Source organism: Hipposideros armiger, unplaced genomic scaffold (assembly GCF_001890085.2).
Source record: "Hipposideros armiger isolate ML-2016 unplaced genomic scaffold, ASM189008v1 scaffold_411, whole genome shotgun sequence".
Taxonomy (NCBI): Eukaryota; Metazoa; Chordata; class Mammalia; order Chiroptera; family Hipposideridae; genus Hipposideros; species Hipposideros armiger.
The window spans coordinates 192,252-215,101 of record NW_017731761.1 but is presented as its reverse complement, the minus strand read 5'-3'; the positions used below and the strand labels follow the sequence as shown (position 1 = coordinate 215,101).

The 22,850-nt window shown below is 50.4% G+C and overlaps 1 protein-coding gene across 3 annotated transcripts in view; it reads right to left on the bottom strand.

Annotated features, from left to right (window-relative positions):
- KIAA1671 (KIAA1671 ortholog) overlaps positions 1–22,850 on the bottom strand; it is a 183,703-nt gene that overhangs the window by 7,395 nt on the left and 153,458 nt on the right. For all 3 annotated transcript variants that reach the window (XM_019663958.1, XM_019663956.1, XM_019663957.1), the window contains exons 6-10: positions 9,980–10,098; positions 8,088–8,343; positions 6,359–6,533; positions 4,441–4,565; positions 2,165–2,298 (exon numbers count right to left, since the gene is read on the bottom strand). In XM_019663958.1, coding sequence (XP_019519503.1) covers positions 2,165–2,298; positions 4,441–4,565; positions 6,359–6,533; positions 8,088–8,343; positions 9,980–10,098 — 809 coding nt within the window. The remainder of the gene's footprint in view (positions 1–2,164; positions 2,299–4,440; positions 4,566–6,358; positions 6,534–8,087; positions 8,344–9,979; positions 10,099–22,850) is intronic.

The following is a 22,850-nucleotide window of genomic DNA, read 5'->3' as shown; positions in this document are numbered from 1 at the left end:
ACACACACCCTACTGCTTCTGTTTCTTTGCGGAACGCTGACTAGTACAATGCCCATAAGACATAGAAAATGTCTTATGTTCACTGAATAATACCAATGATTTTTGGGGGGAGGTAAGAGTTGCTTTACCTTTTTTTAAACTGAAGACCACACATACAGAAAAGTACTCAAACCACACTTGTGCGGCTCAGTAAATTTTCTCAAAGTGAATACCTTTGAGTAACTACCATGTAAATGGTAACATGCTTGCGTGTTTTATTTTTTTACTTCTTTATGTGCTTTTCTGTGTTCTCAGAATTGCTTCTAATGAGAACATACCATTTTAACAAAAACAATAAAGCCATCATTTTGAAACTTTTTCAAAAAAATATATTACGCTTATGAAGACTGTTTAATGACCATGGGGAAATGGAAATGGAAGAGAAGCTTTCATACAAGTTACAGTCTTAACTGCATTAGAAAAAAACAAAAAACGAAAGGAGAGAGGCCCACACATTGGTAATGGTGGTTTTTTTGGGGGGGTAAGATCATGGATGATGTTCTTTTCTGCTTTATAGTCTTTTTATATTTTCCAAAATTTCTACAGTGAGCAAGTATTACTTTTATAATAAAACACATGTACACAGAAGACCTGACTTACATTGATCTCAGAGAAAGCTCCAGACCCCGTGGCTCTGGAGGGCTCAGGGAAGCTGCTGACCTAGCTGGGGATGGGGTGGGGGTCTTCGAGGAAGGAGAGGCCCCCTGGGCAGATAGGGGTCTGGGGCACCCCAAGCAAGCTTTGCCTGATGATGGGGGCATTAAGACGAGGCCTCCAGCGGTGCCTCTGAGAGTATAGTCTGGGGGCTCTTCCAGCCGCAACGCCGACACCAGGACCAGCCCTGCAATTTTGGTGTCCCCACGGCAAGGGAGGGGCCATCTCAGCCGTGGCCTTGTCTCTCTCAACTTGTGGTCCTTCCGCTTCCCACAGCCTGTTATGAGCTCCAATCATATGCTGTCTGTAGCTCCTGGCAATCTCAGGCCTCCTAGCCTTTGCACATGCTGTGATTCAGCCTGGGATCCCTTCACGCTGCCACCTCTGCGTGCATCGTAACTCAGCTCAGGCAGCTCCTTCTCCTGCAAGCCTTTCCCCACACCTCTCTTCCTTCAGTCTGGGGTTTGAGCCCTTCCTCTGCCTCCCTCTATCACGAAGGTCGATAAACAGCCAGGTAGTAAGTACTTTTGACTTTGCGGGCCACACAGTGTCTGTTACAAAGTATCAGCTCTGCGGTGGTATCAGGAAAGCAGCCACAGACAATCCATAAAAGACTAGGTGTGGCTGCATGCCAATAAAACTTTATTTAAAAAAAAAAGACAGTGGGCTGATTGGCCTGTGGGCTATCATCTCACAGCCCCTACTCTATCATAGCACTTGACAACACTAGCTTCATGAATAATCCCTAAGTTCCGTGTGTTAATGGGACTCCTAAGAAGGACCCCACTGTCCTTTATTGAGCGTGTCTACACACCAGCTCCAGTGCCAAGGGCTTTCTACATACTTCCTGATTTCCTCCTCATGACCACCCCGGAAGGTTAGGATGATTAGTCAACCCACTGTCCAGATGAGGACAGTGAGGCGGTGACTTTTCCCAGGTCATGCAGCTCTTAGGCCATGCTCGTAACTTCTACCCCCAGCTGCAGCAGTGCCCAGGTCTGGGAGCCCCCCGGGGCAGGAGCTATGCTGCACTCATGTCTGCGGGGAGCAGACCTAGTCTAGGAGCAGGACAGCTGCTGCCAAATGGGGTTAAGTTTATCTTGATTAACAAGGCGGAGCCCTTCGATCTGTCTTCCCAGGTCTGAGACAAAGGCACTTCCCTGGAGGGTAAAGGCCTCAGTTTCCCCAGCGGTCCAGAGAGGGCTGTACTGGGTCAGCAGGTTTCCACCAACGAGCCCTGGGTTTCCGCATAGGATGCGGAGGAACGTGAGCCCAGCAGCCTGACTCCTGGCCCTCTTCCCCACCTCTGCTCTTTAGATCTCAGGGTGCTGAGTTCATGGGACCAACGCTGTGCCGCTAGAGAAAGAAAAGAGTTGACGCTCTCCTTCCGTTCAGCTCTCCAACCCAGGCAAGCACCTCCCCAGAAGTGCATCCTGAGTCTGGGAGGGGCCCTATCCCCAACCCCCCTCACCTTTCATCCTTCTCCACACTGGAGGGCAGCACGCGACTGCCCAGCTGGAAGGGGGACTTCGGGGTCTTGGGCTGGGGGGCCCAGCCGGGGGTCTCGCTGGGACTGTCCGCCTCTGGCCTCTTGTGCAGCTGAGCCTGGGGACAGAAGAGAGCTGAGTCTGTAACCGCCTGTGGTCTGGGGAAGGGTGCCATCCGATGGCACTGTCATTGCGTAGTGACGACAGGACCTCCACAGGCAACCAGCACAGGGGCCAGGGGAAACGCTGCCTGACTGTGAGGCTGAAACACATCAGAGGTCAGGCTTGTGGTCCAAGCAGCGGCCTTGATCACTGGGATCACAGAACCACCCCCCGAAAACCCACACAAATTACCTCTGGCTGAAGAGCCACCATTTGTGGTGCCCTCAGCACAGAACATTCCTCTAACTTCCTGAGAATCCTGAGATGGAGGTAACATTCCATCTTGCAGGCGAGGCTCCGCTCTATTAAGCTCCTTGCTCCTGTACCCATTTGAATAAAATGAAGTTTCTGACTATCAGATACCCACAGGAAAAAGGCAGGGTGGATTTTCACCCATTTTTGGAGGGCGCGTCGGGAATGGAATGACTTAGACTGATGCACAGAATTCCCTTGGGAGACCCAGTGTGCATGATGGTGGCAGGTGGCCTTCGTCTCTGACGCAATGCTGGGACGGCCCCCAGCAACGGTGGTCACTACTCCCGTCCTCCTGACAGCTCTGTGCCCTGAGCATCCATCGTTTGGACTCTACCAGGTGTAAGTTATGTGACCTAGGTTTCCCCATTTTACGGGGGAGAAGCCTGGAGGTCAAAGGTCGAGCAGTTTGCCCAAAGTCAAACAGTTTTCAAGAACTGGTCTGTCCAACTCCAACATCACAGCTCTTTCCAGAAGGAGCCTGGCAGTCTCCTTTGATTGCTAATGAATGCTGACATGCCCATGGCCAACAGTGACCAGAGCACATGTGGCTGCCACCAGGCCCAAGGAGCTCGCATCAACGCTAAAGACAATGGTCTCACCTTCCCAGAATGCAGCGGGTCCGAGCTGTCGTCAGGGTCGAGGCCTTGCCTCAGAGTTACTCGGGGCATCCACCTGGGAGCCCCTTCCTGTATGCAGAGCCTTTCGCTGCCTCTTAAATTAGGCTGGCTTATAAGATATCGCTTATTCTGATGCATAAAAAAAAAAAAAAAGCCAGAAAACCTCTGGCCTACTACAGTGGCTGCCAGGCATTCACATTTTGAAGGCCTATAAAATCAATTACAGGGACAAGTAAGTGTGCATATCTGCTGTGTATTGACTTTCTGTTCTTACAAGACATGACATGAAAAGTAAAACCGCTGGCCAGTAACAGAGTGGCACACTCATGGCCCTCCCATAGGAGGCACTGTGGCTGCACAGGGTATCGAGGTGAGACATCCCATGAACAACCCACCCCTCTTCGCCCTCATTCCTTCGTCGACACAGCGTTGCTGGGGGCATGGAGCGAGTTTGCAAGAGCCTGGTGCCCGGCCCAGAACAGCAGGACAAGAGGTTCCCCTCCCGTGCCCAAATTCAGTACAGTTGCCCCCAGGACTGTGAGTGATGCTTGGAGGGGCTGGGGAGGGGAGGAAGGACGCGGCTCAGCCCTGCCCTGGGGGTCCCACAATCCAGCCGGGATTGGGGTGTCATTCAAGAGAGCGTAATGTGGGTGCAGGGCTGGTTTCCCACGTCCTTTGGTATCAAAATGATCGTTTCCTGTGCCTACCATCCCTAGCACACCAAGGGCAGCAGGCTGGGTCTGTTCACTCCTGGTCCCCGGACGTCCAGCACGGGGCCTGATGCCTAGGGTGGACTGTCAGCCCACTTTACAGATGAGAACATTGAGGCTTAGCTACGAGACCCAACTGAGCAGCATGTCTGGGGGATGAAGAAACACAGGGTCACTGGTGAGGTCCACGTAAGTTAGTAGTATTGTTCACAGCACGGGGCCAGGGCCATGGTCCTGCTTTTGATAATATATTATGGTCATGAGAGGTATTATCATTGGGAGAAGCTGGCTGAGGGGTACAAGCGAATAATCTGCACGATTTTTTACAACTTCTTGTGAGTATTACACTATTTCAAAAATGAGAGAAAAGGAAGAAAGGGAGGGAGGGAGACAGGTAGTAAAAAGGCAGGCAGGAGAGAGGGAGGGAGGGAGGGAGGGAGAGTAAGAAACATGGGCCTGTTTTTTTTTTTTTTTGCTGCTGTGGTTGCAAGTAGCTCTGGGCATGAGGTTTGGTACCTTCAGCACTGCCGGATCCACACCGGGAAAGGCGGGCATCCTCTGGGGATGGCTGACGGGGGTCCTCTCAGTCTTGGATGGCTTCTCCTCCTCATCTGACTCTTCCCTCCTGGGGGATTTCTCTTCTGTTGCAAAGAAAAGGGCACTGACGTCACTGCCAGCCACCATTTATTGAGGCCTATGTGCCAGCTCCTTTGCACACAGGCCCTCATGTAATCCTCACAACAGCCCTGCACAGGAGGAACTACTGGCCCATTTTACAGCTGGGGACAAACTCAGAGGCTTGATTTCAGGACCTCTCTTCTTTACAGCTATGCCTCTTGTCGGAAGATGTTGACAATAAGGCAGGATGGGTTTTCTCCTGGGACTGGGCACAGACAGACCCACCTCCTAGGCTCCTGGCTCATTCCAAGTTAGGGAAATAGAAGTTCCTCTATTTCTCTTTGGTGGAGGTGGGAAAGGAGAAAGAAGCGCTTTCAGCCAGCAACGCACTGGGATCACGGTCTCAGAAGAGAGCAGGGAGGGCTTCTTGTGGCTTGCGGAAGAGCTGCCCAGATTCGAACCAAGAGGCCACCTTTCTTCATCCCGAGCCCCACTTTCTGGGACTTAATCCCATCATCACGTTCCAGCCTCATAGGTGAGACTTCTGGGTGACGGGCTGTCTGTCCCCAGTCTTCCAGGAATGAGGGTGAGAAGCTTTAACCTCCTGGCGGTTCAGGCACAGGCTTGGGGTAGTGAGGAGTGGGGGCACGGCGACCAGGATGACTGAGGCAAGGCCTGATCCTCTGGGGCCCCAAGCCAAGCAGGGGACTGGGGCATGTTCAGAAAAGGTACCCCTAGGCGTTCCCCAGCTCCTGGCTGGTTCCTCAAGGCTACTGGGACCTGGGAGGCTGCTGCTGTGTTCCAGCTGGGGGTATTTGCGCGCTTTTGTCCCCACTTTGGTCGTTGCTTGCTCTAGGCAGCCCCATGGAATTTGGCTCGGAAAACTAAGAGTATGCAGAGAGAAGTCTTACTCAAGGCATTTAAACACTTCCTCTAATAACAGACATGAGATGGGAGAGTGAGAGATAGCCCTCCAAGCATATGCCCCTCACCCAGTTCTGAGCCTGGCCTGACATCCTACTATTTGCCATGAATGAATCCCAAGTGAACCCAAGCCCCTATAGTAGCTTTTGGGGGACCAAAGGCTGTATGTGTGTAGAGTGGGGAGGTCACCTGCTATGGTTTCTATTACAAGGAAAGGTTTTGCTTCTTAAAACTCTTCCATGGCTCTTTATCTACAGATAAAGTCCAACTCCTTGGCAAGAAATCATGACTTTCCATGAACCGGCCCCTGCCTACTTTTCCAGCACGATTCCTGCTGTTCCTGGCCTGAGCAGCACTGAGCCACTTAGAGGGGCCCCTGCCACACATCTCTGCCCCTTGGATCCTGCTGATATTCTGTCTGGAATACCCTTCTCTGGCTAATTCCTATCTGCTCTTCAAGGTTCAGCTCAGGCTTTGATATGAAATGCAGCCAAAGAAGTCCTCAGAGGAAAATGTGTAGCCTTAAATAATTCATTAGAAACCAAACAAGACTGATCATAAATAAACTGATCTTCCAACTTGAGAATCTAGAAAAAACACAAGCAAACAAACCTAAAGAGAGTATAGGGTGAATTTAATAAAGATAAAAACATGAAACCCTATTAAGTGGTAGCTCTGTCTCTTGCAACCTGTGGAGCCCCAATTTACACACCATCCCTCAAAAATAATTTTTTTTTACGTAGTTTCTAATAAGCTGTGTAGAATGAGAAATCACAGTTTCCTGTGTAACTGTGTTCTAATATCCTACAGCCTTAAAGTCAGGAAGTTCTTCCCGGTGTTTAACTTCAGTCCTTCCTGCTGTCCCTCGTGGTATCTGTGGAGAGGAGCATACCTGTTGAGTCCTTGAACATCCACGTGCTGTCGGCCTCCTCCTCCAGAGGAGACCTGCTCTCCGACTCGCTGACGCGACTGCGCCGGAGGGAGTGGGAGATGGGGGCCCGGCGGCGGCTTCTCTTGCTGAGCTGCACCCGGGTCTTGAGGGCACTTGAGTCGAGGACTGAGGTTTGCTTTGGGAGCAGCAGGGAGGAGGAGGAAAAAAAGCAAGGGAACCATTAATTGAGGGTACCACCCAAGATAGGTGTACGTAGCTTCACTGATGTACACGGTGCTGCTATTCAGGTGGCACAAGAGCCAGCATTGCTGCATTTTAATAGTAACCTCATACCTGGAGCCTGAATTTCTCCGTGACACGTACCACGTAGGCTGTTACAAGAATCAAATGAAGCTTGAGTGCCCTAGCACTGTGCCTGACACACAGTGGGCATGCAGGGGACATGCCTTCACCCGCCTGGTGACATTGTACCAGCATGGCAGCTACAGCAACGCTCAGTACATAGCAGAAGCTCCATATGTATTTGGTGAATGAATAACTGAATACGTCACCTAACTAAATCCTTACAATCCACACCATGTCCATGCTTATATTGTGGGGTGTCCCTAGGGAGACTGAACTGGTGTCTTTCCTCATCTCTGCCTTTATCCAGGGGTGCCAATGAGATACCCTGATCATACTTATGCAAGAGGGGGTGTTCCTTCCCTGGGTGGAACCTGAGTAGCTGTCCCTAAGAAGGTGGGTATGAGGCATTACTGCCAGGAGAGTGGGTTCCTTTTAGATTTTGCATCATTTAGACACTGCATCTTCAGGAGGGTGGGAAGGTAGCCCCATTGTCAGGGAAGAAGAATAATGAGACCTCCGTGTCTCAAGGATAGAAAAGGAATATCTGTACGTGGGGTTTGTGGGGCAGGGGAGGAAGAGGTCTGATGCTGGTCTGGCAGGAGCAGGGGGCAGCTGTACCTGGGCAGCCGGCATCTTGGAAGGCACCTCTCCTTGGGACCTGGAAGAGCTGAGTTCTAAGGGCTGCCCATGCCTGAGGGGCTCCCCTTCCTAGAACCACTACTAGCTATTTACAGAGACTTAGATCCCCTGGCACCAGGGACATGTCCCACCATGCAAGACCTTGATGAGAACACCCAGCAGAATCGGTCTGAGCAAACTCCACTCTGCCCACGTGGAATTAAAGCCTCAGGCAGAGCCCCCAAGGGTGGGATCAGACTTCTTGCTCACCTAACAGGTGCAGGCTAGGGTCAGTTTTTTGTTTTGTTTTGTTTTTTTTAGCTGAGCCATCCTGCCACCTGTTGGCAGCTCAGCGGCAGCTCAGCTCGGGCCGGGCCGGGCATCAAACCGCTGTTGCTCAGAGCTCACACTCTTGAGCGAGCTCTTAACCAACTGAGCCACTCAGTGGGCCTAGGATCAGTTTTAATTTGAACACATGGGACTGTTTTGGAAGCTGTGGAATCCACTGTCCTGATTACAAGTGGATAAGGAAGCCAAGGCTCAGAACAGTGAAGACATTTGCCCCAAGATTCACAGCTGGTGTATGGCAGGTCTCAGCCACATGCAGACATCAGTTCCATCTCAGGCTGCGTTTTATGCACCCACCCTAAGGGGTGCCTGACACGCAGACTGTACTCCCAAACGGGGCAGTTCACTAGGAGATGCTAGAGCGTCCCTTTAAGATGAAATGACTCTTTCCAGCATGTGCTCCCGGTTACCGACTTACATCGATGAAGGAGAAGTCGTCCACTCTCTTTGTGGAGCAGGCGTCCGGCGGGGGCGGCCCCTCCGTCCCATCCGTGGATTCGAGGTCAGTGCTGGAATGGTCCACGCTCGTGCTCCGCTGGTCCCTGGAGCAGTCGTGCTGGTCCCCAGCCGAGGTGGCCTCCGTTTGGGAGGACAGCGAGGATAAGCGGCTGCTGGAGGGCTGTTTCCGAGCCGAGGTGGCACTGCTGTCCGGGGATGGGGACTCAGGGGCCAAGCTACGAGAAAGGAAAGAAGGAAGAGACAGTCATGCAGGTGGTTTCAGAGAACCGGACATCCAGCAAAGGAGGTGGCAGAAAGTGAGGTGTGGGTGTGCTCTGTACACCAGGAAACGGCAGAACATCTCAGTGGGAGAACCATTTTGGACACAGCCAGATGCTGTTCATGGTGCCTCTAGAACACCTGGACAGGTGCAGAATGGGAGGAGTCAGTCCTGCCCCATTCAAGACCCTCTAACCCTGCGCTGTCCAATATGGGAGCTGCGGGTCTCACGTGACTATTGGGTGCTTGCAATATGGCGAGTGAGAGCTAAGATGGTCCATGAGTATAAAGTACACACTGGATTTCCAACGTTGAGTTAAAAAAAGGGTTGCAAAATATCTTGTTAATAACTTTTTATACCAATTACATGTTGAAGTGAAAGTGTTCCGGGTCTGTTGGGTTCAATAAAACATATTGTTAAAGTTAATTTCACCTGTTTCTTTTTACTCTTGATGTGGCTACTAGAACATAAAAATGACATACACGCCTTGCATTTGCAGCTTGCGCTGTATTTCTGTTGGATATCACTGAAGTAGATCCAATGATTGCATGATTTCATTCATGCTTTCATTCATCCATTCACTCATGCCATACAGATTTATTGAGCACTTACTACGTACCAGGCACTGTGCTAAAAGCTGTCTTTTAATCCTCTCTATAATCCTATGAGGATTATCCTATAATCCTATATCCACCACAGTCCTACAAAGTAGGATTAACTTCATGAAATTAAATATTAACCTCACTAAGGATGAGGAAACGGGGCGCAGAGACGTGAAGGCGCTTGCCCCAAGCGGCAGAACTGACTCCAGATTCCGTCCTCAACCCTCTCCTACTTCTGGAATTTCTCCCCATGATAACGTATTCAAGTACCACTGGATAACGGGAACCACATCAGAGGAAATCTATAAATGAACCAAGTCGTTCTATTAAAAAGGCTCTCCTTGCCCATAAAAAAAGACGCCAAAATCAAGTGCACAGAAAAGCCCAACCGCAAGGAAGGTGAGTGGGCACACCAGGTGCCACCTCCCAGACAGGAGGGTGTATCCTGAAAGACCCCCAAACTACATCCTTGAGCAAAATCTTCAACCCAGGTGTATTGGTGTTTTACTTCGGGAGCACAGCCATAATTTTTTGTCAGCTCTGGGATGATTTGATTACTTGAATGGGGGTGGGGGGGTGGGGGGGGATTGAGCCAAATCCACAAAAAAATGAGGGAAATACCCCCAAAAAGACAGCAGATGGCGCCACTACCCAGGGCAGGGAGCACAGCGGCTCCTGGGGCGGTCAGTGCCTCCGGGAGACAGGAGGGGGCGCTTGGCAACCACTAATCTGCTTTCTGTCTCTGGATTTGCCTATTCTGGATACTTCATACATCATTGTAAAATATTTTTTTGTACTTGTAAATTTCTTGTCTTACAAAACTAGTTTACTCATAGAACTACAGACAAAACAGGTTTTAGTAATTTAGAAATCAGGAGGCAGGTGAGCCACACTGAACCCTGCCCAGATGCCCCGCCCCACAGCCAGAAGCCCCGCCCCACAGCCAGAAGCTCCGCCCCTGCAGCTGGGAGCTCCGCACACCCTACCTACCTCTCCCCACTCTGGCGCTGGTCCGTCCACGTCCCATACTGGCAGTCGGCTTCCTGCACAAGGGTATCGGTGTCCTTGGCCTCGGGGGGCCGCCTGGAGAAACACTGTTTCAGTTGGTCCTGCAAGAACAAGCCAGACAAGAGGTTACTATCAGGGAAAAAGGCTCAGGACCTGGTCCCAGGTGACACAGATCGCAGCGCATCACCCCCAGCTCCCTACTGCTCTCAGAGGTGGGTCCAAACGTCTTGGCTGGGCACTAGCATGACCAACCATCCGGGCTTGCCCAAGATATCACAGGATGCAGGGCTGTCAGTGCTACAGCTGGGCAAACTGGGATGAAGAGGTCACCCTCCCCAGCACCCAAGGTCCTGCTGGGCATACCCCTGACCCTCCTCAGTGCCCCTCTCTCCGCCTCTCCACCTTCAAAGCTCCCCTAACTTATCAGTCTGGTTGGGGCACGCCCCCATGCACACCCCACCCTGGGTTCCCACTGCCACCATACTTCCCCCATCAGCATCAACCGGAAAAGCATCCGTGGAGTATTTAACTTGTGCCAGGCATCTACCAAGCTAAAATTTACATATCACCTCGCTGAACTGCAGTCCCCCAGCAATCCTAAGAGATGGGGCTTATTACACTCTCCATTTTACAGATAAGAACACTGAGGCTTAGAGAGGTGAAGTGACAGGCCCTAAATCAAGTAGCCAGGAAGTGGCAAAGTGGAACTCAAACTCCGGCGGGGGGCTTGGGCCCTAAGTCCAAATTGGTAACCACTGGGCCCCACGCAGCCTGGGTCCCTCCGTTCTGTCACTGCCTGCTCAGTTACGGGTCTCCGCCCTCGGCCTGGGCTCTTGGAGAGGCTGCTGGTTACCACAGAACTGGCCCCAGGGCGAGCCCAGTGCCTGGCAGACAGCAAGGAGCCCATAGATCTCCATTAAATAAATGAACTGCTGGCTTCTCAGCTTGTTCACTTGGGAGAGGATGGAGCTCTCAAGGTGAAACCAAACTCCATCCAGTCCTTTGGACAGCCATTGGCACAGTTACCATTCAGGTGGCCTTGGCTGCCAAGCTTTGAGGCACGTTCCCAGACACCATCTTTTGATAACTTGGGGCCAGTGGATGAGGAAGATGGAAGGAGATAGAGGTGAGGGGGTGAGAGCAAACACGCCCCCTATTCCAGAAACACCAAGAGAATATTTCACTCCTTATGATCCATTTGCGGTCAGGAGGACATCCTGCTGGAATGGGCTTCGGAGCATTCATCTGCTCAAAACCTCGGATGGCTCCCTTATTGTTCTCCCGTTGAAATCCAACACTCCTTGTAATTGAGCCCCAAATTTTCTGTCCGGTCTCATCTCTCACCCCTGCCCCCCAAACAACCCTCTACCCACTGTCCCTGACCTACTCATCATATCCCACCCACACCTCGCACATTTCTGGCCTCTGGCTTTGCTCGTGCTGTTCCTTTTTCCTAGTCATCCTTCCCACCCAAAGCCACTGCAACCCACAGTTCTGTCTTCCTCCTGAACTCCTCCTGCCTACCCTGGATTCATCTGTGTACCAGGAAAAGGTATTGACTCAACAAATATTTACTGAGCACCTACTATGTGCCAGGCACCTACTGTGTTGGGGTGGGATCACAACAAAAACGTCAGTCTCTGAGATTCTGTAACCCAGCTGACGCACCCTTCAAGGTCGGAATGCTCCATCATCGTTGTTCTCCATGCAGAGTCTGCCTGGCACCCAGTAGGCGCTTAGTGGAGGTTGTTCTCCACCCAGTAGGCGCTTAGTGGAGGTGGGCTGACCGTCCCTCAGCAGTTTATGGGGAGCACGCCTCTTCACAGCAATGGAACAATCCTTAGCAGAGCAAGCACGCGTGGTCCAGTAGAACAAGCATGTGGGTGGGGGGAAGCTTTGCTGTGTGACCTCAGGGCCTTCACCTCCCTCTCTGAGGCACAGAGAAGTTATAAGGATTCAGTGAGGAAATGGGAGTCAGTCTAAGGGCACGGAGGCCGATCAGAGGGCCCACGTGACAACTCCTAGTTCAGGGCCTTGCCCGATAAATGTCCACCTCCTTTCCGCTGTCTCTGTCACCTTTTGGGGGGACACTTATGTACCCCATGATGTTCAAGGGGATGCAAGGACAGGAATTCAGAACAGAATGCTCAGTCACCTCTGGTAAATGGCCTCCCTCACAGACCCTAATAACAGCCACTGTCGGAACAACCCTAATTTCACTGCCTGTGGAAACCTTTTCTTGTTCTAGCTACCGAAATAATACATGTTCGCTGTAAAACACTGAAAGATTACAGGAAAGTGCAGGAATACCGTTTTGAGATAACCCGTCACCCTATGACAATATTCTGGCATAGTCCCGTCCACAAGTTCCCCTGGGTCAGTTGGTCTGGGCCATCGTCTCTCATGGCTGAAGAATATTCCACTGGATGGACACAGCACTGCTCATTTACCCAATCTCCACGTGTCAGGGCGTTTAGGTTACTGATTATTTGTCATCGTTATAATCAACAATATGACAAACATCCTTGCAGTTAAAGCGACAACTCTCTGTGATCATGTCCACAGGAGAGATCCTTAGGTCACAATCTCCAGGTCAAGGGCCAGTTTATTTTGGCTCCTGATGAGTCAGCCAGCCTTGGGACAGTCTGCCCCATCTCTAAGCCCACGGGCGGAATGAGGGTGGCTGCTAGCACACTTGAGGAATAAAATCAGTCCCACTTGGGGAAGCTTGGATATTTTTGCTTTGAAAGGTCACCTGACATTCTCAGATGCCCGGCACCCTTGACAGAGTTCTCCCTGGGCCCCGAGAATGGAAGTGGTCATCTGAGCGCGCTCCCAGCTGCTTACTATTTTCAAAGATGTGATAGAATCAGCCTCACTTAATCCCCCGCATGAGTCAGATTCAGAGGCCAGAGGTTGGAGCCTTGGGGGTTCTGCTGGTATAGCTGACATTGTTGTCTCTGGTGGTTTGCACATGGTTGCAAGCTGGATGCTAGGCCTGTGCCCTGTATGTGCTAAACTCAGCAGAAAGCAGAGGGGTGACGCTGGAGGGACAGCTTGCAGCATGGGGCAGGGAGGAGAGCTTACAGTATTTGTTCTGCCCCAGCTGTGTGGCCTCGTCAAGTCACTCCACCCACCCAAGCCTCAGTTTCCATCCAAAACACAAGGGTCATTTTCAGGCTTCAAGAAATAATCTCTGCGAAGTGTTAAGCTCCGTGCCCGGCATGTAACAGGTGCTCAGGGGACAGCAGATGCGGTGATTGGAACTATTTTCATGACCCTCCCCGGAGTCAGGCAGGAGGATGGACCCTTAGCAAAGTGTGATCCTTCTCGGGTCCTCAAAACCCCAAGAGATGGGTTTGTGCTGTCTCAGCGCTGGGTGACTCGTGGATGGGGCTTCTGGAAATCAGAGTGGCAAGTTCCCCAGGACACAGAGGGCAGAATCAGGACAGGGGGCAGGGCCTTGGATGGGGGAGCGGGGATGGTGTCCAGCAAACACGCTGGCTCCCATGCGTTCCTGTCTGGGGGCCCTCCCGCCAAGGGAACTGGAGTCCCACCATCGAGGATGGACGTCTTCTCCCTCCAACGCGTGATGCCAGACTCAGGATTAGAGGGCAGCATCCCGGGATCCTCTGTCACTCTCACCCTGATGTCCCTATCAGTCCCCAAGTCCTTTAAAGTCTCCTTCCAGAACATTCCGGCCAGCCTCGGCCAGATCCAGGGTCTCCCTGCCTCCCTGGCCTCCGGCCCCATCCCATGTACTTTCTTCCTATTATACATTCCCAAACCAGAATCTGAGCCTGCAGGGTCCCTCGGGGGAAAAGCTCCAAACTGTGGGACCTTCACGAGTGGGGCTCTTTCAGTGCCCCTCCCCCACCCCACGGCCCTCCTAGGCCCTCCCACCAGCTGCTCCAGCCTGTTCTCCCCTCCCATTCCTCAGTCTGCACTCCCTCACTTCCAGAGCTGCTGGAGCAGCCCACCTCCTCCTGGCTGGAGCTCAGATTTCAACTTTGATGGCTCTTCTTCCAGGAAGCCTCCCCTGACCTCTCCCCCCCCCCCCACCAAGGCTGGCTCAGGACCCACCCGACCGCCCCCTGTCCCCTAGGCCTCAGGTTTATACCTGTGCTAATACAGTAGACGCTAGCCACGTGTGGCTATTTACATTTAATTGAAATTAATTAAAACTTTAAAATGCTAAGAATTCAGTGGCACTTGCCACATTTAACGGGCTCCCACAGCCACATGTGGTCACCATGTTGAACAACACGGACACAGACCATTCCCATAGTTGTAGAAAGTTCTAGTGGACAGCTCTGCTGTAGAACTTTCCACAACATAATAATTATAATTGAACTGGTTTTTTTTTTTTGTTTTTTTTTTACTCTCTCCTGGGACAAGTACTATTTCTGGAGACATAATGCCTGCATTTGAATCCAGGCTCCAACACATAGTAGCTGTGTGACTTTGGGCAAATTACTTGACTTCTCTGTGCCTCAATGTCTAGACAAAGCAGGTGTTTAATAGTCGGTTGAATGCCATCGCAGTCACTATTTTCCACAGACCCCCCCCCAAATTTGGAGTGATGCAGTGGTTAGGAGTATCTAAGGGAATTCATCTTATAAATAAAGCTTAAGGAAGCAAGCTGTTTATCAGTATTCTCTCCAGTTAATATCCTGGTAACCTTGTGTGGATGGCAAATTATTCATGTCGCATCACTCTGGCAGGCCCTGGCAGCACTCCACGTCAGCAAGGCATGAACTTGGCTCCCAGGGCTGCAATGCTTGGAGATCAGCCGCTAAAAAAGGGCCCAAAACTCTTCTAACAACTTCCTAAAAGTTAGGATTTCTTATTAGCTTTAAGGCAGGATGTCCATCCGATTTAATTTTGCCTCACAGGCTGCTATAAAAAACCCTACCTGCAGGCAAATAGATATCTACCAGGTAGTCTGAAAACACACGATGGCTAAGGTGCCGTTTGTTGGGGAACACACAGCCATTTGTTGGGGGAACACACGTATCCTAATAAGTCCCCCACTGGGGTCACGCACTGATCTTTTCTGACATGCACCTCTGATGGATCTCAGCCACCCCCAACCCATATTTCAGTTGTCACTTGTCAAATAATGAGGGTCATCAAATCTTGTCATTTACATCTACAAGGAACCTAGAGTCCTTCTTTTTCAGATGAGAAACTGAGGCAGAGATAGCAGCTGCTGTACGGTTCTTAGTTCTCACGATGAGTGAGAGGCAGTACTGGGGGGACTGGAACCCAGGTTTCTGGACTCCTATCCCAGCTCCGCTTTCAGCCTCCCAACACCCACCTCCCCTGACCTGTTCCAGGAAGCTTCAAGAGGCTCTGAGGAGGAAATGAACATTAAAAGGCCCTAAAAAGCCTCAAGAACTTGGCATGCTTAAAAAACCACTGGCTTGGACTAGCAGCTCATCAAGCCCCCAGCCGCTGGTGGGGGAGAGCCCTGGGTCCTTGTCTCACAGGCAAACATGGCTGCCTCAGCTCAGGACTGATAATGGACAGCTTTGGAACACCCAGGCCTGGAAACCAGGATAACAGACGCCGTTCAGGGCTGTGTTTCAACAAGCCATAACATGCCCCGAAATTTAAAACGTGCATACACCCTCAACTCAGCGATTTTACTTCCAGAAATTTATTATCTCAAGAAAACCATCAGACAGGCTTGCCAACATCTCCGTACACGGACGCTCCCTGCAGGGTTGGTTATCGTTGCCAAAATGCTGGAAATGACTTGAGTGTCCAATAAGGTGGGAACTGGTGAGATACAACACGGTATATCCACACAAAAGCATACACGCAGCCTGGGGAAATCATGTTCAGAAAGAACGTTTACAGTCGCAGAAAGATGTCTGCCTTATACTAGAAAAATGTAAAAAAATACGTAACAAAACAGCATGTGTGTTATGATACCAGTTTTGTAAAAAAAACAAACACAAATAAATGTATAGGACTATAAGCAAAGGAAAACTTCTGGAAGGTTCCACAGCATACTGTTATCAGTGGCGCTGTCTGTGATAAGATAACAGGCTGTCTTTTGATTATTGATGATTTTATTTAGTATCCACACTTACAGTTTTATATCTCAGTATAATCAGGTGATAAGATTAATTAAATCTTACCTCCAATGCTACCATATTGTACACTCCATGAATTAAGAACAAAACAGAAGGGGGTTCTTTATTTGCTAATCTACATCAGAGTCTAGCAAACGTTTTCTGTAAAAGGCCAGACGGTAACTATTTTGGGCTTTGTGGGCCATACAGTCTCTGTCCCAACTACTCCCTTCTGCCATGGTTACCAAGGAAGCAGCACCAACAACATGTCGGTGAGTGAGCACGGCTGTGTTCCAATAAAACTTTATTTAATAACAGGTGGCTGGCCGGATTTGGCCCCCAGGCAGTTTGCTGATCCCTAATCTACAGCCTTTAGACTGTCGGCTGTTTCAGCCACACGGCTGTACCCCAGCACTTAGAACAATGTCTGGTCTATAGTAGTTGTAGAATAAATATTTGTTGAAGAAATATGTCTCTGAAACTAACTTTTCTGCAGTGAGGAGGTATGAGCATCTTAACCAGAAAAGAGAATGTAGTCAGCGAGAGGGCAGGGAAAAGGAAAAATATTAGGCCTGCATATATTTTAGGGTGTTTGACACATCCGCCTAAGAAAGAACCCTGAGTCAGGGCAGCACTGGGTGGCCCACAGCTGACAGAGCAATTCCCAGCAAGTCAAGAAGTGAGTCCCATCCCCCTTCTGTAACTCCACACCCCCAGCTGCGCAGGGAACAAAACAGTCACCGGCCCAGGCTGGTGTGGGTGATGCTGGCTCCGTCTCCATGCCCCCGAGGGCCTGTTGCACCGTCCTGTCCTGTGTCCGGGTCATACCTGCGCAATGACGGAGCGAAAACAGTAGCGATACTGAAGGCTAACACTGAGGGCTGACCATGCACCATCCACTTTGCCTCCTCTTGTTCCCAACAACCCCGTGCAGTAGGAGCCATCATAGGCCCATCTTACAAGGGGAGGAGACAGAGGCCCCAAGGGGCGCCCTGACATGCCCCAGGTCACAGCGTTAGAGAATGGTGGAGCTGTCATTCGAACCTGGTTTTACCTGATGTTTAGGCCTGAGTTCTCCAAAGCCACTGCCTTCTCCTGGCTCCAGCTTGGCAACAGAGAACTGTGTTGGGTCCTCGACGACCATTTTACAGATGGGAAAACCAAGGGCCCAGGACGGGGAGGGGTGCCTGGCCAGGCCTAGAATCCAGGTGTCCTGACTCCCTGACCTGCGCCTGGTCACCGCAGTCCATCCCTACCTAGGCGCATCCACTGGTGGGGTCTCAGGTCCAGGAAGGGGTGAAGGGGAGGGGGGCAGGCCAAGGAGGGGCCGAGTCCCCCAGCTTATGTCACAGCCACCCTGTACCCTCCACCCCTGGCTCTTATCTGAAGAGCACTGTGTGTCCCACCCGTAGCCTGCAGGGCCCTGTGGTCCAGCACCCACTCTCCTTGCCATCTCAGGTCATCTGTTTACTCTGCCTACGATGCCCCCTCCACCTGGCTAAGTGCTGTGTCCTTCAGAGCCCACGGTGAGCATCAGCCCCTGCGCAGAGGCCAGGTCAGCGTCTTCTCCCTCAGAACCCTGGCCTCCGGTGCTGGTTCTAAATCACTTGTATGATTTGCTGGGTACCTGTCCCTCCCAGTACACATCATCTCCAAGAGGGGAGAGCTGTGTCTGTCACCACTGGATTCTCGTTGCTTAGTTATAGTACGTGGCACTTAGTAAGTGCTCAGTATATAGGGAGGGAGGGAGGGAATAAAAGGAAAGAAAAAGAAGAGAAGAGGAGGGGAGGGGAGGGGAAGGGAGGCAGTCGGGCCAGAAGGAATGGACATACACGGGGAGTGGGGCTGAACAGAGCCCTCAGAACCTTCTCCCAAGGCCACCAGCAAAAACTCACACAGTATCCTCTCCACGTGAACCTGGGTCCCAGCTGGTGGGGGTCAGGGCAGTTGACGGGCGTCTGGGCACCACACTGCCACCTCAGGCTGCAGCACAAGCCAGGCCTTGCCCCTGCCCTAGCCCAGTGGTGGGGATGGTGCTTCCCAGGGAAAGCTGGTAGGACACCAGTCGCTGACCCCTCTCAAAAGGATCTAAGCACAGCAGTGCAGGTATGGCCAGGCGTGTGGTATGTAGCTGTGTGTGGTGGCTTGGACAGGGGCCTAGCTCAGGGTCTAGGCTGGCCGCCTGGCTGGAATGGTCGCCCGTGGACTCAGGACAGGCCATGGCATCACTCAGTGGAAGACGGGGCAGGAAGGTCCTGAGGTTGGTGGCAAGCCTGGGACGGAGCGGGGAGGGGAGAGAGGGTGAAGGAGAGACAGAGACAGACAGGCAAACAGAGGCAGAGAGAAGCAGCAAGAACAAAGACAGGGCAATTCAGAAACTGAGAGAATATGACCATGACCAAGAAACACACGGAGACTGGCAGAGCGGGGCCTCAGATGGAGGGCCCTGTGGCTCCGCCCACAGGAACACACCTGGTCCTGGACTCCATCCCCTGACCCATCGCCCGTGAAAAATCCAGCTCTGCCTTTTGCTAACTGTGACCGGATGTCACTAAACATTGATCTTCCTGTTTGTAAAATGGGGGCGAGGAGGATGCTTTGGGGGGTGGAAGGACTCTGTAAAACGTGAGGCGAGAGCTGCACATACCTGGCCTGTGGTTACATGCCCAGTAGATGCTGGCTGACCTGATGATGATGATGTTTATGTCTACTGTCTAGTTCCCGAAACACATCATTTTAATACTCTAACGAAGTGCTAACAGGCCTGAATGAGCCCTAACAGTCGCACCATTCACCCAAGAGCAAAAGCGCTGCCTACACCCGATCCCCGAGTATCTTCTTCACAGCCTGGACATCAGTCGGCTGCTCCCCTCCCTCCAAAGGGCATGCAGGGGAAGGTCACATCATAAAATGAACTGGACCCCAACTCTGCCTGGCGGACCTGTCTCCCTCCAGGTCTGAGCCATCCTGATGGCTCTGGCAGAGACATGCTGTCTCCATGGGGCCAAGTGCATCACCCAAAGTGACAGGAACACACGTTTGCAACTGGTCCTCGGAAGGAGTGTTTGGTTTCGGCTGGGAGTGCCCCACAAGGCTCCAGAGAACGGGCTTCCTTGCTCTCCCCACAGCCTCAGAGGCTATAAACGGAAATGACAGCTGGGCTGGGGGCCCAGGCTCCAGTCAGACTCAGAAGCGGGGTCCCCCAGACTCCAGAAGCCCAGTGGGCACTCTGCAGACTGTGTTCTGGGTGTCAGAGGTGAGGGAGTAGGCAATAAAAATAGTAATAGCCGTGAATACTTAAGGAGCACCGACTGTATACGTGGCACCGCCTCAATTCCCTTACGTGGACCATCTAGTTTAATTCCCATAGTTGATATGATTGATATCACTATTTCATAGATGGAGGAGCTGAGGTGCTGAGAAATTAAACAGCAACAACAACAAGACACTTATGTGGCAGTTACTGTGTGCGAAGTCACCACATTTGGTCCTCCCAACAACCCTAAGTAGCAGCTACTGTTATTTCCCCCAGTTTCCATATGAGAAGATTGAGGCACTTGGAAAGGTGAAGGGACTTGCTTAGGGTCTCACAAGTGAATGAAAGAGCCTGATTCAAACCCCAGCAGTCAGGCTCTGAGTCTATGGCCTGTTACCCACCCTCTTGCACTCCACCAGCTCCTGTTAGCAATTTCATCCAGGAAATGCCCCATCTGGGAGACGTCTTGGTATAGTCTGTCAGCCACTGACCAATGCTGGCCTCAGGTCTGCTTGGAATGTGTCCTTAAACCACAGTTCAGGAACGACAGCTCCTCCAGGAAGCCTCCCCTGACTGCCTCCATCCGCAGCTATGCTAGGTCTCTCTCTGGGACCCCAGAGAGCCCGCTGGGCTCAGCCCATCACAGAACTTATTTATTGTGTTGTGCTGTGCTGACTGCTTGTTTGACTGTCTCCTCCAAACTGTGAGCTCTCTGAGGGCAGGCCCTGGGGTCTGTTCACCCTCAAACCCCAGCGCGAAGTTAAGAGACAGCCTGTGGTCAGAGAGCAACTGATAATGGACAGATGGATGAAGGAATGAGTGAATGAATGAATAAATGCATAAATGATCCCCCTCTCTGATGTCTGTGAATGATATTGCCAGTTACTCAAACTCTCTTGATGTATCACAGGACCATCTGTTTTTCTATATGCCCTTAACATTTAACTTTTGTGATTTTTTGGGGGGCCGGCCAAGTGGTGCATTGGTTAACAGTTGGCTTGGGATGCCAGCTCTGAGCAGCAAGGCCCCTGGTTCGGATCCCACATGGGGGCCAGTGACACTGCCCTCTACAGCTAAGATGCTGAACAACAGCTTGACCTGGAGCTGGGCTGCTGTGAGTCGCTGGCAATAGCATAGGCTGCAGCCCCTGCTGCAGTGGGCTGCCATAAGCTACCATGAGCGGCCAGCAGCCGGTGTGAGCTGCCAAGAGCTGCCATGAGCGGCCGTCCAGAGGCCGGCGACTGATCTGCCTCACCTGGGAAGAGCGCAATGATAATACCAACATGGGCCAGTGAAGCGACATCCTCCACAACTAAACTGAAGAACAAAAGGACAGCAACTTGTCTGTTCCCCTCCCCCAATTCCCCAATAAAATCTTTTAAAAAAAAACATTTTTTTTTTGTGGTTTTTGAAACAAACCTTTTCTCTAAAGGACCACGTTCAGTGTGCAGAACAATGAAAGTGGAATGGCTACTGCAGTTTTTTTTTTTTAAGGTGCAAAATAAAAGAGATTGATCTAAGGACAATCCCCCAAACAATCAGGAACCTTCATGCGGGGGGGCAGGAGGGGCATAGAACATTCTAGAAGTACTGAGCTACTCTTGCACGGAAACAAATTCGATTTCCCTTTTAAGTCTAAAGTCCTATTAATAAAAGGTCTACTGTTCTGAGGATAAGATGAGTCAAGGTAAAAGAGAATCAGGGGTTTGTAAAAAGTATGTTTAACGTAAATTATAGAAAACCATAATGTGGAATACTATGTAACTGTTAAAAAGAATTGTTCACAGGGATGCGTCAGATGTGTATGTGCTGATATGCAATGGGCTCCAAGACATACTGTCAAGCGAATAAAGCAAGACAAGAAGCAACAGGTAGCAAGTGCTGCCAGTTCTCTGTCAGGAAACAATATATACGTAAATACTTGAAAATGCACAGACTATCAGAGAAGGACACAGCAAAACTGATAACGCTCGTCTCTGCCGGGGAGCAGGGAATGAGTGACTGGGGGAAGGGGAGAGAGGCGGACATATTTTTTATTCTACCCCTTTTTGTATTTTGTAACATTTGCAGTAAGTAATATATTTTTTAAAATGTTAAAAACATACAATTCTATATTAGTATATTATTCTTTTATGCTTCCCAGTTTCTCTTCATGGAATCTGCTCCTACCCAGCCTGTATTGGCTCCTCTTGGAGAGAGTCTTAAAACAGTCTAAGCCAAATTTGGCTTCTTGTTTTTTTTTAAACATCACACGTCAAAACATCTCTTATGTTTATTTCGGGCACGGGCCCCACTTGTCAGGAGACAGAATTGCAGCCTTGACGCGTAAGTGTGAAGCTGGGTGTGTCTCTCCACTGACCCCAACCCTCCAGCATTTCCCCCTGGCAGGACACAGCCTACATCTCCACTGGGATCTGTGGCAGTGAGCACGGTCCAGTGTCACAACATTGCTCCCCCAGCCCTGCTTCTGGTAATTCATCCAGCAGATACATGCACACAAACACAGGTGCATACACACAAATATACACACATGCAAATATATACAGAAATATGGATACAAAAAAACACACACACACATACAAAATATATACACGAATACATACATATATATAATATATAATATATATATATATATTATATATATATAAAACACAGACATAAATACAAATACACAAAACGCATACACACAAATATACACACATACATATGACCATTAAGTGTGACCATTAAGTTCACAAACTCATCCTAGAAAAAGTGCTACATGCCTCATTGCTGAATATCACTATGGTCACCTTCAAAGTACTCCCCTTGGGGAGCTATGCACTGACACCAGCACCTAGTCCACCCTTCAAAGCAATTCTGGAACTCTTTTTCTGGAATGGTCATCAGAGCTGTCATCGTATTACCCTTGATGTCCTGAATGGCATCAAAATGTCTTCCTTTCCATATTTCTTTTATCTTTGGGTAAAGAAAGAAGTCATTGGGGGCCAGATCAGATGAGTAGGGCGGGTGTTCCAATACAGTTATTTGTTTACTGGCTAAAAACTCCTTCACAGACAGTGCCGTGTGAGCTGGCGCATTGTCGTGATGCAAGAGCCATGAATTGTTGGCAAAAAGTTCAGGTCGTCTAATTTTTTCATGCAGCCTTTTCAGCACTTCCAAATAGTCAACTTGGTTAACTCTTTGTCCAGTTGATACAAATTCCTAATGAATAGTCTCTCTGATATCAAAAAAAGGTTAGCAAACATCGTTGCAACAAGTTCACAAACTTAATTATCAGACTTCATATATAAACAAACACACAAATACTCATATACACAAAACATGCACACATACATAAAGAACACATACAGCCACACACACACACACACACACACACACACACACACACACACACACACACACACACACACACATACAAGCACAGTTTTTGGTAACAGCAAACACCCAGTTGCCTTTCCAAAGGGCATCTGATGTGTAAACCCTGGCTTATCCCTACAAATGAATATGGGCG